General features: G+C 37.8%; 1 protein-coding gene across 1 annotated transcript; it reads right to left on the reverse strand.

Moving 5' to 3' along the window:
• Positions 1-1,989: 1,989 nt before the first annotated feature.
• On the reverse strand, positions 1,990-3,300 carry LOC121388831. The gene has a single exon (XM_041520349.1). It carries the CDS (start codon positions 3,298-3,300, stop codon positions 1,990-1,992), a length of 1,311 nt encoding a protein of 436 aa, XP_041376283.1.
• Between the last annotated feature and the right edge of the window lie 15,864 nt (positions 3,301-19,164).

The raw sequence follows: 19,164 nt of genomic DNA on the forward strand, positions 1-19,164 counted from the left end.
CAATTTAAGTAAATTATAATACAAATAACATAACCATTACCGAATTCATAAACATAATATATTACTACTACTGCTGATGCTGATGCTGATGCACTTGTTGTTGTTGTTGTTTTAATAGTTAGAATGACAAATGTCTTATTTGATTGACCAAAACAATTAAAACTGAAATTAATTTACATTTCTGAATATTCTTCAGAAAAATTTCATTGTAAAATGAAATAATAATGGAAATGACATTTAACTCATTGTATAACAGTATAAATTGAAAGCCTGAAGGCATTGGGGAGGGTTCTTTGGTGTTATTTGGGGGGAGTTGTTGTTTGTTAATTTTGTTCTTTGGTGGATTGGGGTTGTTTGTTTTGTTTGTGGGAGACGATTGTTTTTGTTTTGTTGTTTTTGTTGATGGTGGGGTTGGTTTTTTGTTGTTTTTGCTGGTTCTTGTTTGTTGTTGTTTTTGCTGGTTCTGTTTTCTTCTTGTTTTTTGTGTATTGATTTTTCTTAATCGTACTAGACTATAAATACATCATATCAATTTCAATGACGTCCTTCACAATCGTTTTTGGTTCTAAATCAGTGGAAGTTGCATAATTCAGACTGGATACCAAAGTATAGTGCAGGTCACCGCGCAACGTTCGCGTCATATACGAGCGTATTTTATCCGTGGAAAGTAAACTTACTCTTTAATATGTCTTTAGGGCTTGTAAATAATAGTTTGTAAACACCAATATAGGGATTATATAATAGGGTGAAATCAAGGATGCCAACACCATGACAGGCGTTATGATATAAGAAGCCACACATTTTTGGAACCAGTTGTCAACTGTAATAAAATGAATGGAAAATCTAATGGAAATCTCATCTAGTGACTGTACACAGTATCAGCTGACCAATTAGTAGAAATAGTCACAGGATTAATAATAATGAAGGTATTTTAGCTCAAAATAAAACATAAATTTAACTAAAAAGCTTCATTTGTTTAACGACATCACTAGGTCACATTGATCATTCGCTATCGGATGTCAAATATTTGATAAAGTTAAACGTTTGTTTTGCTTAACGACACCATTGGAGCACATTAATTTATTTATAATCGGTTATTGGATGCCAGACATTTGGTAATTTTGACATATAATATTACAGAGGAAACACGTCAAACATTTTATAATGCAGATACTTTAAAGTGGACTTAAATAAAACCTGCTACCACGGTACTACTATTGTGCCAATTGTTTTTTATTTCAACTTATTTTCGTGCTTATATCCAATTAAGGTTCAAGCACGCTGTCCTGGGCACACACCTCAGCTATTAGTGGGTTAGTTGTTAGTTGGTTAGTGATTAGTGAGAGAGAAGAGGGTGTAGTGGTCTTACACCTACCCATTGAGCCCTTAAAAACTCGCTCTGGGTTGGAGCGGGTACCGGGCTGCGAACCCTGTACCTACCAGCCTGTAGTCCGATGGCTTAACCACTGCGCCACCGAGGCCGGTTTTTGCCAATTGTTTGAGGTCTACGGTCAATTCTGCTATATGCAGTTGCTTCTCTGGATAGAGAAACATATCATATTTTTAGGGGGGTTTTTCAAATACAAATGTAGTTCTCTCTTTTCTTCAGAATTATGAAATGAACAGCCCAAACTGATTAAAATGGATGTTGAATGATCAAGCACACTTTTCCAAGCACGCAACTCATTTGTTCGTACCTTAGGCCGGGCAGAAAACTGAGTACGCAACTCATCTGTTCGTACCATAGGTGTCCTCCCATAAGACAGACGTCCCATAACGCAGACGCGTTAAACCAACACAAGACCCATTACTAATTACCTGCCGTTTATCTTGAATAATACATGTAGTAAATAATGGAATAGTCGGATACAATTAAATACAAAACACATAACAAAATTATATAAAATTAGATTTATTTATACACATACATATACCCGGGATACACATTTTAACATGTCTCACGATTCAATTTTCTGTCTGTTCCACAATTTATACTAATTTTAACAGATGTCCAACGGCATCCAAGAACTGAATGGGCGTTTTCTGTTCAAGGGTTAGTTGCGCCTTCAATCTCACGATTCTATTTTCATTCTGCTTATACACTCTCTTTCTTGGTGGTGGGGCAGCTCCAAAGTTTATCTGTCTCAATTTAGCACGTTCGGAGGTCTCTATTCCTTTGATTAATTCTACAAATCGGTATATGTTTGGATGATGAACTTGGATTGAACGATTCATTCTGGAATGAAATCCCTCCAGATTATTATTTGTTCTTGGGCCAGTGGTCAGATGATGGTTCCATACAATCAAAGGGAATCTGGAGTCATCGTCTACCCATGTTAAAACAACATAATCATTAAATGCCTCCGCCTGTGGAACATCAGGTCCGTCATTCATGGCTTCTAACCATGCATCTTGTACTTGTGCAATGGGCAAAAGTGGTAGTCCAGCAGCCCTCCGAGTCCATGTCTGTACAGCTGGATCTTCTTTGTACAAAACAGCAAGACCCAGTTCTTGAGTTTTCCTCCAAATGGCCTGTGTAAAGTGAAAAAAGCACCCTTTTACTTCAGCTTGCGGAAACTCCGTCTCAACTGCCTGGATTGCAGCCATCTCAAAATCAGTCTGAACTTTACTTGGAGCAAGGGGTTGGTTTAATAATTGTTGAACTTCATTTTTCAACAAACTGAACAGTCTAATGTATGTTATCCTCTGTTTATCGGGAAGAAGAGCAAACACAAGGGGATACATAGTGGTTCCGTCCATAGCATGGATGATGTATAATTGGTTCCACAATGCTGGACAAGAAGAGAAAGTTCCGTCCATAAAAATGGATTCTGCAGCCTGTAGAGCTACGATTTGCTCATCTGTAGAGAACACAAGCATGTTATCTTCATTTCCATCGCTAAATAACAGGTAGCGTCTTCCGTCATTTGTCTGTGTCCATGGTTCTTCTAGGATGACATCGGCTCTAGTCTGTGGTAGGGCAGGTATCAGAACTCGTCTCTGTCTGTACAGTGCACTGCTCATACTGGGAAAGGAAGGCAAATGAGGAACAGTTTCTAATGCTTGCTTTGCAACCTCATCATTGTATATTTGCTGCATAGGTGTTGTTTCTTCTCTTGCTCGCTTCCGTAGTATGCTGATAAACCGAGCAACATTCGAATCACTTGGAATATGGTTGTGTTCCGATGTGTTCCGTACAAATTCGCCGACAGTGGTGCATTTCCCGGTACACGTTTTTGTCACGCATCTCCAGTGAAACACTTTCCCCTCTGGTGCGATTCTTTGCAAATAAAAATCCATCCAATATTACTTGTGGTGAACCTTTTTGTGATTGAACAAATTCTATCCTTCTAAGACCAGCCATGACTAAAAAATTGAATGACTGTTTTTGGTAGCTACATGCAGTTAATATATAAGAACTTTTATGTTATCTCTGTGCTTAGCTATGGTTTAAATGTATGGTCAATGAAATACAAGACATTGGTCGTCAGAGACATAATACTCATTGATATACAAACAATGTCTATCTGAAGTGAAATGAATTGTATACGGATGTTGCTAAACTCTAAAAACACGGACATCATAAAACACAGTATCTTTGCATTTGTTAATTCTGTTTAGCAGATTACAATTAACTTCTGCCTGTGTGGAATTGGTAGATATAACAATTTTTTTAAATAGGTACTGTTATAACTGTGCGGTAATCATTGATATAAAAACAAAACATTGTCAATCTGAAGTGAAATGAATTGAATGGAGATATTGCAGTGGAAAATCCACCAAGCACTGTATCTTTACATTTATTAATTGCATTTACCAGATTACAATTAAGCTCTCGCTGTTGTTTGCATGAAATCAGCTCATTAATTAAGACTGCTGTTGCACTGCAGCATAGCTTGCTGAGCAGATTGGAGCAATACCATTAACGCAGTCAGGGGTGTACAGGATACATTACATAACCCAATAAAGAGTTTTGTCTATCAAATGGCATGTCTGCCTTATGGGACGTCTGTCTTATGGGAGTGAACCGTACCATAGGCCTAGCAAAAAACTGAGCACGCAACTCATTTGTTCGTAACATAAGCCGGGCAGAAAATAGCTTTCACTGTAACAACACAACAGTGTTACAACAGAGAAAAGTAAACTGATGAATGGAACTCGAGTCCACAGCTGATATTTCATCCTACGACTCGTCTACATTAATTGGAATGTCTACCACTATCTTTTTTAACTCCTATTACAACAACTGTCAAAACAGTGCTACGGGCAACCGTGAGATGTCTAGCTTTGGAAACAATTAACTCTCGCATTACAAATCAATTAAGTTACTTTTGTAACTTGAAACATATTTCATAAACCGTTGAAGGGTGTGTACCAGTAAATCAAAACCCAGAGAAGACAATAGTAACATATGTGGCTAAATCAACATATACTCTATATGCAACATTAATTTAATTCATAAAACAATTGTGAAAACAACATATCTTTATTGTGAATATATGAATAAAACTGATAGATAACAATTTGATTGAAATAAACTCTGAATTAATGCTCTTAAAGTATACTTTTTCCAGCCTCGATCATTGTGTTTTTGTTTCACCTCCATATTTTGACACCCAATAGCCGATGAATTTTACGTGCTGGGTTGTTGTTAAACATCTATTCTATTCTTCTGTTCTATTCTTCTATTCTATTCTATTGTTTCACCTGTTAACAAATGTCGATCACCGCTGTAATGACCACCCTTTATATCAACTTACACAAATTTACATTAGCTTCAATACATACCTCATTGTAATTTATTAATCCATAAATGAAATAAATGTTTTATTTTACGTTTCTAACCTAAATACCCAAGTATACTTTGAATTCCCTCCGAGTGACACAACACAACCACAATGGCTGTTCAGTCTATAAAGCTTACAGCATGGCCTATGTTTAGCTATAGTTTCTTTCATAATTATCATTGATTGTCCTATATGATTAAAGGACATTATTTGTGTTCATATACACAGTTAATAACAGACACGTTTTGTTTATTACATTTTTAACTTTCAGTAGTAACACGTTTATTGTTCCATTGTACTGTGGCGGTGAAACAAATATGATTAAAAACAGATTTTAACTTTAAAATATAACACAAATGCTTAGGTGCGTACACTTGAGTGCCACCAGTGTAATTAGTACCACCCCGCACGCTCAGAGTGAGGGGCGGGACGTAGCCCAGCGGTACAGCGCTCGCTCGATGCGCGGTCGGTCTGAGATCAATCCCCGTCGGTGGGCCCATTAGGTTATTTCTCGTTTCAGACAGTGCACCACGACTGGTATATCAAAGGCCATGGTATGTACTACCCTTCTGTGGGACGGTGCGTATAAAGATCCCTTGCTGCTAATCGAAAAGAGTAGCCCATGAAGTGGCGACAGCGGGTTTCCTCTCTCATTATATGTGTGGTCCTTAGCCATATGTTTGACGCCATATAACGGTAAATAAAATGTGTTGAGTGCGTCGTTAAATGAAAACATTTCTTTCTTTCCTTAAAGTAAATAAGAAGAAATGGGGGTTAAGCTGCTAGTTTCAAACATAATGGGAAGTCCATTTGACTACCGTAGTTCCGCACAAAAACTGTCATTCTATTCTAGTAGGACCCAGCACATGTTTCGAGCACAAATGTAGCTAGTGCATTACTAGTTGAGATTAAACAACTGTTTTTAGAATAGTGCTAAAGCAATACATGTCCCCTGCCGGTCCAACACATTTTAATATCTCCTATAAGTTAAAGGCTGTAACTTTGTCAAAAATGGGCAAATCCGCATGCTTTGTTTAATGACACCACTAGAGCACATTGATTAATTAATCACTGGTTATTGGATGCCTAGCATTGAAATCGTCATGAAAGTCAAACATTATATGTAACTTAATACGGTAAAGGAAGGACATTGTTTATTTAACGACGCACTCAACACATTTTATTTACGGTTATATGGTGTCGGACATATGGTTAAGGACCACACAGATATTGAGGGAGGGAAACCCGCTGTCGCCATTTCATGGGCTACTCTTATCGATTAGCAGCAAGGGATTTTTATATGCACCCTCCCATAGACATACCACGTCTTTGATTTACAAATCGTTGTGCACTGGCTGGAGCGAGAAATAGCCCAATGGGCCCACTGACGGGGATCGCTCCCAAACCGTCAATACAATAAAGCTATACACAAAATTTAAGCTTAATATGTTTGAGGCATTGCGAAACCAATCCCGAACTATACTTCGTATGTGGTGGCGAACAGGCAGGTAAAAACCTATAGCTCCTTCCGGGCGGACCAGTAGGGGACTAACTACACGAATATACTGACCAGTGGTCGGTTTAACAGAGCTGTTATAAAACCATTTGTTCATTAAAATAACAAGTTGAAATATCACACATGACGAAGGAAGGAATATTTTATTTAACGAGTTTGTTTTATTTAACAACACCATTACAGCACATTGATTTATTAATCTATCTATTATATGCACCACCCCACACAGGATAGCACATACCACGGCCTTTGATATACCAGTCGTGGTGCACCGGCTAGAGCAAGATATAGCCCAATAGGCCCACCGACGGGGATCGATCCTAGACCGACCGCGCATCAGGCTAAATCTTTACCGTTTGGATATGCCCCGCCCTCACAGCGATGTCCTCCCCGCGCCTGGCCATCCCCACCCCCATCCCGGCTGTAACAACACCTGTTTGTCATGTTATGATTGCATAATTTAAACAGTCTGCTTTTGCGAGGCAATCTGTGAAAGTGTGTAATCATTAACAGTTTTTATCACAATGAAAAAAAACGAAAGAAAGAAAAAAGGAAACAACAAAAAGAGGTCGCCTGCAAGTCGTGCTCCGTTTCCTGAAACTGACACACTGAATGGCACTGTCGTTTTAATTGAAGCCACACCGTTTTGCAGTTGTTTTCAAACAGCCTTTATTTTACATTCGTTCTGTTTTCCATAAAAGTAGCAGTCCCATAGAAAACGGACGGATGGGATGTATAAGCCGGATGGGGGTGGGGGGTGGGGGGGGTGGGGGTGTGTGGAAGGGTTTTTCCCTATTTAAGATAAAATAAATTAACTTTTTCTTCTAATATAATATATATTAATTAAACTATAATGCGACGTCCTACCTCTACACTATAGCATGTACCCCACTCCCACGTCACATGTCCCTACGGGCCTAAGCAGGGTCATGTTTTAGCAAACAGGGGTGGGACGTAGCCCAGTGGTAAAACCTGATGCGCGGTCGGTCTAGGATCGATTCATCGGGCTATTTCTCGTTCCAGCCAGTGCACCACGACTGGTATATCAAAGGCTGTGGTATGTGCTATCGTGTCTGCGGGATGGTGCATATAACATATCCCTTGCTACTAATGGAAAAAATGTAGCGGGTTTCCTCTCTATGACTGTATCAAAATGGCCATAATATGTTTGACATCCAATAGCCGATGATTAATTATTCAATGTGCTCTAGTAGTGTCGTTAAACAAAACAAACTTCTTCTTCGTTCGTTTCAACTTATATACTGAGCTATCTTGCAATCTTAACAAAATTTGCTAGAGTGGAGTTTTGTTTGATTGACAGCCGCCACCACTGGTGTAGCCAGGATTTTGTAATGGAGAGCCAATCACATTGGGGAGGAGCCAACCACACTCTATGTGAATCGTATTATGGAGCGACTGAAAAATATAAAAGATGGAGGGGGTGGGGGGAAGAAATGGTTGGGCGCCCTACCCAATAACACCCACAGCCCCCACCCCACCCCCACCCACAAAAAACAATTCTGGCTAGGCTAGTGCTTAAGTGACCGTGGAAACAAAGCGGAAGTCAGGTGTCGTAGGGGGCTGGGCTGTACGTAGCCTAGTGTTGAAGTACTCGCTTGATGCGCGGTCGGTTTTGAAACGATCCCGGCCGATGGGCTCATTGGGCTATTTCTCGTTCCAGCCAGTTCACCACTACTGGTATATCAATGCATGTGGTATGTGCTATCCTGTCTGTGATGTGATGTGATGTGATGTGATGTGATGTAATGTCATGTAATGTCATGTCATGTAATGTCATGTAATGTCATGTAATGTCATGTAATGTCATGTCATGTAATGTCATGTGATGTAATGTCATGTAATGTCATGTCATGTAATGTAATCTAATGTAATGTAATCTAATGTAATGTAATGTAATGTAATGTAATGTAATGTAATGTAATCTAATCTAATGTAATGTAAAGTAGCGGGTTTCCTCTAACACCATATATTACCAAATGTTTAATATCCAATATCCGATGATCAATTAATCAATGTGCTCTAGTGATGGTGTTAAACAAAACAAACATTAACTTTTAAGCTGTCGTAGTTAAATAAAGTCTGGCTTGCACCATCCCACTTGAGACATTGGGCAGTTTCGGTATCGTAGTCTCATAATCGCGGAGTTGTCATAACTTTATAATGAGTGCGCATCCATAACCACGCAGTGGATAGGACAGCGTTTTGCTGTCACAGTTTATAACCATACTCATGTGGAACAACATTTTATGATAACAAAGTCTGTCATATTTAACACCAATAGCACCAATCAAATAGCACTTCGACCTTTGACTCGGTGAGATACTGTTTGGTAAATTGCTACCTATAACAGGATTCGGGGAGACCGTAACTTTAAAGGCCTCAGGAGCAATTATCTCTAGTCTTGTAAATCATCGAAGTTACTTCTGTAATTTGAAACATATTTTCAGCTGAAATAAACGTGCTATCACTAATTTTTCGAGCAGAATACTTCCTTTGGAATGTTGTAATTAGGAGACGGTGGCGCACATTATATACGCTGTTCCCAATCCTTTCAGTACAACTCGGAATTCAAAGACTGCTAAGCAAAACGTTACGGAAAAATCACATGGATAATACTTAACAGTTGATTAGAATATGTGATTTCTTATTAAAACCTTTGTCAAGTACAGAACATATAAAACGAAGAGTGTACTATTCTAGTATTAGTATAAGCATATGATATATATATATATATATATATATATATATATATATATATATATATATATATATATATATATATATATATATGTGTGTGTATATATATATATATATATATATATATATATATATATATATATATATATATATATATATATATATATATATGTGTGTGTGTGTGTGTGTGTGTGTATATATATATATATATATATATATATATATATATATATATATATATATATATATATATAATTTTTTACGATTAAACTTACATATTAAATATATTTTCTTGTTTTGAATATCAGTGTCTGTATATTCAATGTGTTTCTGGTCTTCTTAATATTTGTAAGAAGTCCAAACTGGATTTTGTCTTCAAATAATTTCGTACGTACAAAAAAAACATTTTAGGAAATAAAATGAAATTTAACCTAATACAAATATTAGAACGATCAGAAACACGTTTAATATACAGCCAATAATATTTTATGCAGAAAATATATTTGATATGTAATTACAGTCATTAATAAAGTCTCTATCAGTCAATAACATCTTAAATGTTCCTTTAAATTGTATTTAACGAGCGAAAGCGAGTTTGATACGTTTTTAAACAACGAGTTGTGAAATAAATGGTATCTAACGGACACGAATGTTTTATTCTATTTCTTACATATCCTCAAAAACAAGATTTTAAGCAAATGTTAACATCTTTTCCGACTAAAAGTTATTTACAGCCGTTGCAAGTTTTGTAGCTGACTTACGCGTCACAGACACATGATTGTCAGGTTAACTATACGCCACAGTCTAATCGATTTCCATCGCGCTGTTTTTTTATTGGACATATGGCATTGGAAACCTGGTCATCACCTAGGAGTAGGCAGTCGTGTGTCTTAAAATTATTAACACACGTGCATGTGTTAACGAGTTCGTGTAATTATAAATAGCACATGGTGTTCTCACTAACGGGTGTGTAATAAAACTCTAAACTACATATTTACTATTGATGTGTATTGTCGTATTCTCTTATATGTATACATCCTTCTTCTGTGAACATTAGAATACTGTGTATATATTGTGTGATATGTATGCCTATCTTGTGATCATAAAATGTATGTTTTATTTTAAAATAAATAACCATAATAACTACATGTATTGTTAGAGCTATATAGTGTAGATAAACTTACCTCTCTGTCAAGCTAAGTGATCTAAAGATAGCATTACCGGTACGTTATTAAATTTCACAAAACCAGACATTTTCTTCAGTTTTTCAAAGAGCTATATCAAGATTAAGAAACGAGATACCTGTTGTTATAAGATTTATGCTGAGAGTGAAAAAATTTTTTTACTTGTCATGAGCTTTATCCAATGATAAATTTATTTATTTTTTATTTATTTATTTTCTTTTTAAATTTATTATTGTTGTTTTTTATGGTGCGGATTTTCCTCATTAACTTTTTTTTTCTCTTGTATTATATCTTGAATATAAATCAACAATGGCGGAATCTAATGAAAATCCTTTCGGGTCAGTTGGTATCGTATGTTATTTATCAATACATTGTTTTAGACTAAAATATCGATTTACCCAGTAGAATCGAGAAATTTTGTTCCTCTACTCAAAATTATAACATTCAAGGAATTCTTAAAGCTTTCTAAACAGATTGTGCTTCGCATATCCAGAAGCTATTTCAATAACGGATTACTGCAGGGTAGTGCAGGGATTCGCAACGTGTTAACCATGTGCGTATGCTTCATTACGCCGCTGTCAATTTGTTTTTACTTTGAACGGCGTTCAGTTTTCTTGCATAGTGATATTATCTGCTACCTTAAAGGCGCTCAATCACGGATATAGTGGGCCTTATTTCTCTATATATGGATTATAAATGGAAATTACATGCATTTGGAATACCAAACCTAGTTATTGTATGATCCAAAACATTTTAATTGAACTACGATCGAGGGAATTCCATGACACGCTTCATTTTTAAAATTTGAAAGTCTTCTTGTAAAAATACGGCAAAACAAACACGTATTGATGAGGCTGTATATACGACAACCGTATAATATATTTTAGAATGTTATATAAACGAACGCCGAGACTTGGCAAACGAGGGCCGGCTATATAATAAAAATAAAAAAATTAATATATTATTTCTCTTTCAGATAATCTACCTCAGCAGCTGATAATTTGTAATTTTTATTTTTATTTATTTATTATTATTATAAATCTTTTGTTAGTACTGTAGGGGCAATATTACACTATTCATAGATTCATACCCCCCCCCACCCCCACCCCCCACCCCACCCCCCACCCCACCCCCCCCCCCCCCCCCCCCCCCCCACCCCGTCTCTCCTGTTCAGAAAACGCTCTGTTCGTACAGTACTTGGTATGTATTCCTCCTGTTCCAGATGGTTCGGTAATATGGATCAATCAAGTACTTATTTATCGCCTATATACATTTTTGCTGTGAATATAGCCAACCCTCGTTAGCGGAGGCTATATATATATATGGCCGTCGTATATATAGTCACATCGTATATAAACACTGTCTAGTTCAGAGTATTGTTTTAAAATATAACATTTCCTATCCCAAGTCAGCTGTTATGGTATATTTTGCATAAATATATTTGACAAGGTGGAAATGAAGATGTTTGTGATTATGATGTTTAGAGTTTTTTTCCGTACGACTAACGATAAATGTACCTATAGATGCAAAGGCCTAACCAGTCGGCATTGTCGACGTTTAACATGCTTCTGTTACTAAAATAAATTAATGTATCAGCTTATTATCATTCAATACATGTTTTTATTAATTTTTAATAACTTATTTTCAGTGTTATTTTTTTTCTATTTACCCTACGTCGCAGAGGACGGTAAAGCGTTCTCGTTACACGAGCTTGGTAAATCGTTTTGACACTGCAGTTATTCGGGGGATGCCCGTCACGTGACTCAAAATAATACGTCACACCTCTGCTATCCAAATAGCCGTTATTTTTCTCCGAATTATGGACCGTTGACATAATTCAATTAGTTATACAAAATATCAGTAGTAAGTGAGTTATGGTAATTATGCAGATGGTTAAATAAAGTACTTTCAGCGACAAATAAAATGTATATATTTTCAGATAATATTTTGTTAGGTCATTAATTAGGTCAACCATCCGTGACAGAGCGCCTTTAATGATTTACTTACTAAACTACTGCTCACTTGCTCACTCGCTTACTCACTGGCATCTGTTCTACATTCAGTGGGCTGTATTATCTTGCATTGTAATGCATGTGTACTATTACGTGTATTAACAAAATTGTGACAAGGACGTAGCTTAGCGTACCCATCTGAAGAACGTTCAGTAGGGCGAGCGATCGCGGTAGATCGCAAGACTGGTCTTTGCGCTTGATATTAGATCAATATGATGTGATAAAACACTGTGATATGTACCAGGATATTTTTAACCATATGAGTAATAAACAGAGAATACCACATGTCTGACCGTTAGATATCACTTTCTTACACACCCATTGATGAGAACACCATGCGTTTTGTATGACAGCACATACCCTGTTTACACACGTACGTGTGTTAACAATTTCAAGACATACGACCGGTTCCTCCTAGCTGATGACCAGGTCACTAATTCCATATATCCAATGAAAAACAACACGATGGAAATCGATTGCCTTGTGACATATAGTTAGCCTGACAATCATGTGTCTGTGACGCGTAAGTCAGCTACAAGTACAAAGGGTTGTAAATATCTTTTAGTCGAAAAATATGTTAAAATTTGCTTAAAACCTGGTTTTCGAGGATATGTAAGAAATATAATAATAGTTTTGTGTCAGCTAGATTCCATTTATCTCACAACAAGTTGTTTTAAAATGTGTCTAACGAGCGAAAGCGAGTTTGATACGTTTTAAACAACTTGTTGTGAGATAAATGGTATCTAGCGGCCATTCATGTATTATTCTCTATATTTAAATCGGCCTCGTTGGTTTAGTGCTTAAGCAATCGGAGCTATTGGTGATTTATATTGGGTTCGTATCCTGTGTCTTGTTCCACGAAAGAATTGTAGCTAAGATTGATTGTAGTGACTTAAGGTGAGTTTTACAACTGGCGAACGTAGAAACAAACTTAAGGTCACGATGGTAGGTATTTACGGCGATAGTAGTGCTAAGATTGCTTCGTGGAACGGAGCCCAGGTACTTGATGCCACGGTGAGTTGTAAGATCAATGATACCTAACGGACTTGAGTTTTCGTAATCTGTTTCTGAGATATCTTCAAACACTAACGGCATATTTCACTAAACTCTCGCAGTGAAGTGCATAAAGGCATGCAAGTACGATGTCATGATGCTTAAGATAGCCGAAAGTCGCAGACCCTGGTTTCATCTCATGAAAAAGACACTAACTTTAGTTAATCCACAAACCTGTAACACAATTGTAATGAAGTTACAACAGACAAAACAAGAATTTGAGACATTGAAAAGGGAAAATTCCCTAAAACATTAGACTACAGTTCGTCTACATAACTGGGTTTTAAAAACAAAAACAAAAAACACAATGTATATGAAATATTCATTTCGTTGTACTAGAACACCAGGATGACCCAAAACACTTCAAAACATATGTTGTAGTGTTTACAAACTAGGGTCTGTCACTTTAAGAGAGTGTTATGGATCAGGGACCTAATTCACTAAACTCTCGCAACTTTGCGATATCGCAGTGCAATGCAAATCGACTTGCAAAGAGGATGCTTTGTTGTCTTGCAGAGCCTAAGATACCTTTGTGAATTAGGCCCCTGGCCCCAGTTTTAAAATAAATTTAAAAATCTTCTTCGACTAAAATAATTATTGTACGATGCCTCCAAGGTTCCCTTTTCACCATGTACGTTATAGAACATTTAATTTCAATACAACTACCGGTACATGTAATTTAATTGGATGGAATGCCTTTGGCGTCCGTGTCATTACCATGGAGCAGCCAAGCAGATGTCCTTAAATTGATCCCTCCACACGTGTGACCGATTCACTTCTGGTGACCGCTGCGTCACTGATTTCCTAGATAGCTAAAAACAAAATTAAAATGCACATAATTATGTCCATGTATACAACAGGTCATCAACATCAAGACAACAATGGAGCGGCATTAAATTGAAATTCAGTAAAACTCATGGAAGGCCATCATTGATTATCGTGGTAGGGTTCGATTCGGTGTTTTCTATAACTTCACACGTTTCGTTCCAGATGTTGTTGTACCCCCACTGGCCAGGCTAAATGAGTCAGCAAGGAACACACGAGTGGTTGTATACGTTCCGAAGGACAAACGTAGAAGACCGCTACGCAAATGACGTTATTTATTTGTCGCGGTCGGTCTAGGATCGATCCCCGTCGGTGGACCCATTGGGCCACCCAACCAGTGTTCCACAACTGGTGTAACAAAGGCCGTGCTATGTACTATCATGTCTGTGGGATGGTGCATATAAAAGATCCCTTGCTGCTAATCGAAAAGAGTAGCCCATAAAGTGGCGACAGTGGGTTTCCTCTCTCAATATCTGTGTGGTCCTTAACCGTATGTTTGACGACATATAACCATAAATAAAATGTGTTGAGTGCGTCGTTGAATAAAACATTTCCTTCCTTCTTTCCTTTATTTATTTATCGTAATCGCTAATGGAAAAAACAATACGGTACAAATGGATTTATTTTCTTTTTCAGACTTTTAAAAATTATTTTATTTTCGTTACTACATACTGGTCTTCAGCTCTTTGCCGGGGCGGAGCGTAGAAATATTTGAGGGTGGGAAAGGGCACATGGGCAAATTCATGAAAAGAGCAACCCAATGAACTGTTTTTAAGCCATAAAAAGGAGGCACTTGAATCCTAGTATATTTAGTGGGAACGAGTCCTCTGCCCCTCTCCCCCGGATCCGCCGCTGTTGTGGATACCAAAGTAGTGATTAGCGCTAATGCATAGCGTAGTGATTTAGTGCAGTGACTTGGCGCTAGCTACAAGTACCCTATTCCTCGTTGACGTTTTTGTTTAGTCAAAATCTAAATCAAATCTTAAAGAAACACTAATAATCTGAGGACTATTTCTGTAAAATACATACAGTTCTTGGCTTGAAATGTTATGCATTCAGACGTGTTTTGGCGGCCGTACTGGAACATGTTGTTAAAGTGGCAGTCCTCCCGCAGACAGAGTTGGAACCATATATCACAATAGGATCATCTCCTCTCTGTAGACCTGGTAGAGATTCCATCGCTGAAATCCTCTGAGAAATAGTTTTGACATTATTTTGAGGGCGAAATAAGTATTACTATTATCCAGAAGTACATGAGTGCTTTTAAACAATCTCTTCTCGCGTTCCAACCAGTGTCCCACTGGTATATCAAAAGACGTGGTTTGTACTATCCTGTCTGTTGAACGGTGCACATAAAAGATAATTTCCTGCTAACGGAAAACTTTAGTGGGTTTTAGATGCAAGTGAAGGAAATTATTCAGGGGTGGGCGTACATAAGATTTTGAAAAGGGGGGTTCCAATACATAGGATTTTGAAAAGGGGGGTTCCAAAATAGATTGCAGAGATATTGGGCATATATTTCTATGTTGAGTAAATATAATAATGTCAGATATCAATGTCAGATATATTAAATTATAAAAAAGCGATTTCGGGGGGGGGGGGGGGTTCTGTCGAACCCATCGAACCCTCCCCCCCCCCCCCCCCATGTACGCCCATGTGGTACTTACTAACTGTTTGGAGTGAAGCTTCTAGAGGATTTGGGTTCGAGTTATGCACACACACACTCACACTCACACACACACACACACACACACACACACTCACACACACACACTCACTCACACTCACACTCACTCACACACACACACACACTCACACACACACACACACACACACTCACTCTCACACTCACACACACACACACACACACACACACACATACACACACCCGATCATGGACACCTTTTTTCAGATTCGCTTTAAGTAGAACATCAACCCTGAGCCCCGTACCCTTGCACGTGCATTTAGGTTTTCTCTCAGACTACATGTAAGAATTACCCAATGTTTGACATTCAATAGCTGATGATTAAATAATGTCCTCTAGTGGTGTTGTGACGGTACATGCTCTTAATTTCTTTTCGCCTGTGGCGATATTAATTGTTTTAGAAGGCCGTGTGCAGTTCCAAATGCACTTAGCTCAGATGGGCAATTTGTTACGTAATACCTTTGCGCGACGGTCGTCTAATACACACCCAGCCAGGTGCGGAGCCCAGGTGGCCAGTAGTTACGTAATACCTCCGCAAGTGCGGTTTTTACAACCGTGATTTCTGGCGAACTGGCGACAGCCAGTCTGCGATCAGAGAAAAATATGCCGGCATGGTGGTTGTGGAAAATTCATATGATACGTGAGGTACCGCCTTGTACCCCCAGGCGATATTCGCTGTCTCTCAGAGTTTTGAATAAATAGCTAGGGTTTTAGAGATATCGAGGAGAAACATTTGGAAGGCTCCAGGGGATCGCTGTTCGTCCACTGAACATTAGTTCAGACGGAACTTTGGTAAATATATATTTTCTGCTCTGTGTATAACCTTGATGTGATTGATGTGACTTTAAATATTTTAATACTGTATTATACCAATATTATTTAGACGGTGCTGCCGGTCATCTGACGCAGTATTCTGTAGGCTCACCGTTCTGATATATATATATATATATATATATATATATATATATATAAAGCTTAGCCAGTCATCCTAGAGGACCTAGGTAAACTGTAGGTTATTGTCTTTATTGTGATAGGTACCAGTATTAATTCTGTATTACAAGGTTATTGAATGAGTAGTTAGGGTTAATTAAAAATTAACCAGTTAGGAATAGTGTTGTAATTCCTTTATTAATTAAGTTCCTCTGGAAGCGTTTCTCCATTATCGCACTTGTGTGTGTTAGCGTTTCTCAATTATCACACGTGTGGGTGTTGTGTCACGGTGAAGTGATTAGCATATTGTGTAAACTAGACACCTAGAGATTAACTAATTAAGTGATCAGTTCTGGGTTGTTATTATTGTTGTTATTAATTAACTACTACGGCAGCGTAGGTTAATACAGATTCCAAAGTGTATTGTGTTTTTGTTGTGTTTTCTAGTGAACTAAACGTGCTATAATAATATATACTTTATATAAGATCTTATCTCTGATCATACCTAGACGAGCTACATTAGGGTATAACCGCCCGTTACAGAGAGATCTAATAGATATACAGTTAGGAGAGATATTTGGACAATCGTGTTTTATTCAGTTACGGATATTATAGAATCCCCGTGACAGGTGTCGATAAACAAAATGAACTTTAATTTTAAACAATATGGCGGCAGAGGTTTTCCTCAAACTCACTAACTCCAGTGTCGGATTTATAAGGGGGCATTTGCCCCGGGCCCCCTGTCAGAGGAGCCCCCAGACTGTCTTCCTTTATTTTAAAAAATGTAATAATTATAAAATTAGTTAATTTTTTATTTGTCATGTAATTTAATTTCTATTTTGAGGGGCCCCCGGACCTGGAGTGCCCCGGGCCCCCCAAAGGTCTAAATTCGGCCCTGCTAGCATCGGTGTATCCAGAACTTTAAGTTATAATGGGAGGAAGCCACACACATTGTGGTCCCACGCTGTTTATGAGTCGTGTTATTGAGCAACACGCAAATACTAATATGAAAGATGATTGGGACTGGGACAAACAGGTGTGAATGGGGGGATGCCTCCGCCACCCTCTACCCCCACGCCAGTGCAAATAGCTTCCGTGGACAGACAGCTCGGGTATGTGAACTGGGAATCCAGTGAGAGTGTTCTTCAGCCTAGATTGGGTTTGGCACAACACAACGTCATCATCATTCAAGTCTAATTACGAACGTCTTGTCTCTCAACAGCAGGCAATTTGTACTCGGTTAGAGTTAAAGGTCCAGGCTCGTGGCACAATTATTAATATATAAAAATGCATAAAGATTACATTATTAAAAATAAATAACAAAAATACCACCCCAATTATTTTACATTTTTGTAAAACGCTTGGGAAAAAACATACTGATCCAGTCGATCTGTATCGAATCAGACCTGTGACGTAGCATGCGGCGGATTCCACTCATGCTGTTAGTAGATCAACATGGCGACTGCAGATAATGATTTTTTGGAAAACAGCTGAGTCTTAACGGACGCTAGTTTGGACATTTTGGCATTATCACATTTGTTAATCTATTTTAATGGCACCTCGATTGGTGACGAAGAAGGATAAAATTCGTTACGGGTACTTCCCTATCAATTTGAGCGGGAATACAACAACGATGATCCGGCGAGCCAAATGACTACAGTGCTATCCGGTGTATCGACGCACCGAAGCATTCAAATACCATTTTCTAAGTGAACACTGTGAAATGCTTAATAAAATATGTCTCTTACCAATGAAGCAGTGTATAATCTGAGATACACTACACTTTTGTTATGTCTGCAGTAAATAAACATTTTAAAATTGTCCATAAATGTAGGCACCCCCTTGTATCCAAAATGATTTGAATGTCTGATGTTTCGGCGCAGTAAATGTGGCTCGGTGACCCCGCTATTTATAGACCGCCCATGACCTCATTGTGTAGCCCATAAACGCTACACAATTGTCCCAGGATTATTTTAGCATTTTTTTGTTTTGTCTTGTTAAAAAATATTACTATGAAAATAAACTATCACATATTATGACACATCGCATGATCGGTTTTCAGATCGTTTTCTTGAGTGGCACAGATTGTTATTACTGCAGATGCATACATGTTCATTATATTCGGGTATACTGTGTGCACACGTCGATCTTATTTCGCTTTTATTTTTTTGTAACAATGTGATAATTGTCAACTGGACTCAATGTCAAGTAAGGTGTTAAAACTTTCGTTTTGTTTGCATTTTATTTTTCTGTGTTTTCCTTTTCAGTTTAAATAAAAATAGCCAAAAAACCCCGAATTATAACGTTTACTATAATTAAAAAAACAAAACGCGGGGAAGGTGTTTTATAGACTGGTTTCTGTAATCCCCAGGGATGAAGTGGTCACGGCAGATCCTATCGCATCGTGACGGTCCTTTCCATTACGTACGGGTTC

The sequence above is a fragment of the Gigantopelta aegis genome, chromosome 2, assembly GCF_016097555.1.
Source record: "Gigantopelta aegis isolate Gae_Host chromosome 2, Gae_host_genome, whole genome shotgun sequence".
Taxonomy (NCBI): domain Eukaryota; kingdom Metazoa; phylum Mollusca; class Gastropoda; order Neomphalida; family Peltospiridae; genus Gigantopelta; species Gigantopelta aegis.

Excerpts from the sequence above, each read along its gene's own strand:
- LOC121388831 (XM_041520349.1), bottom strand. The coding sequence starts at position 3,300 with ATGGATTTTTATTTGCAAAGAATCGCACCAGAGGGGAAAGTGTTTCAC.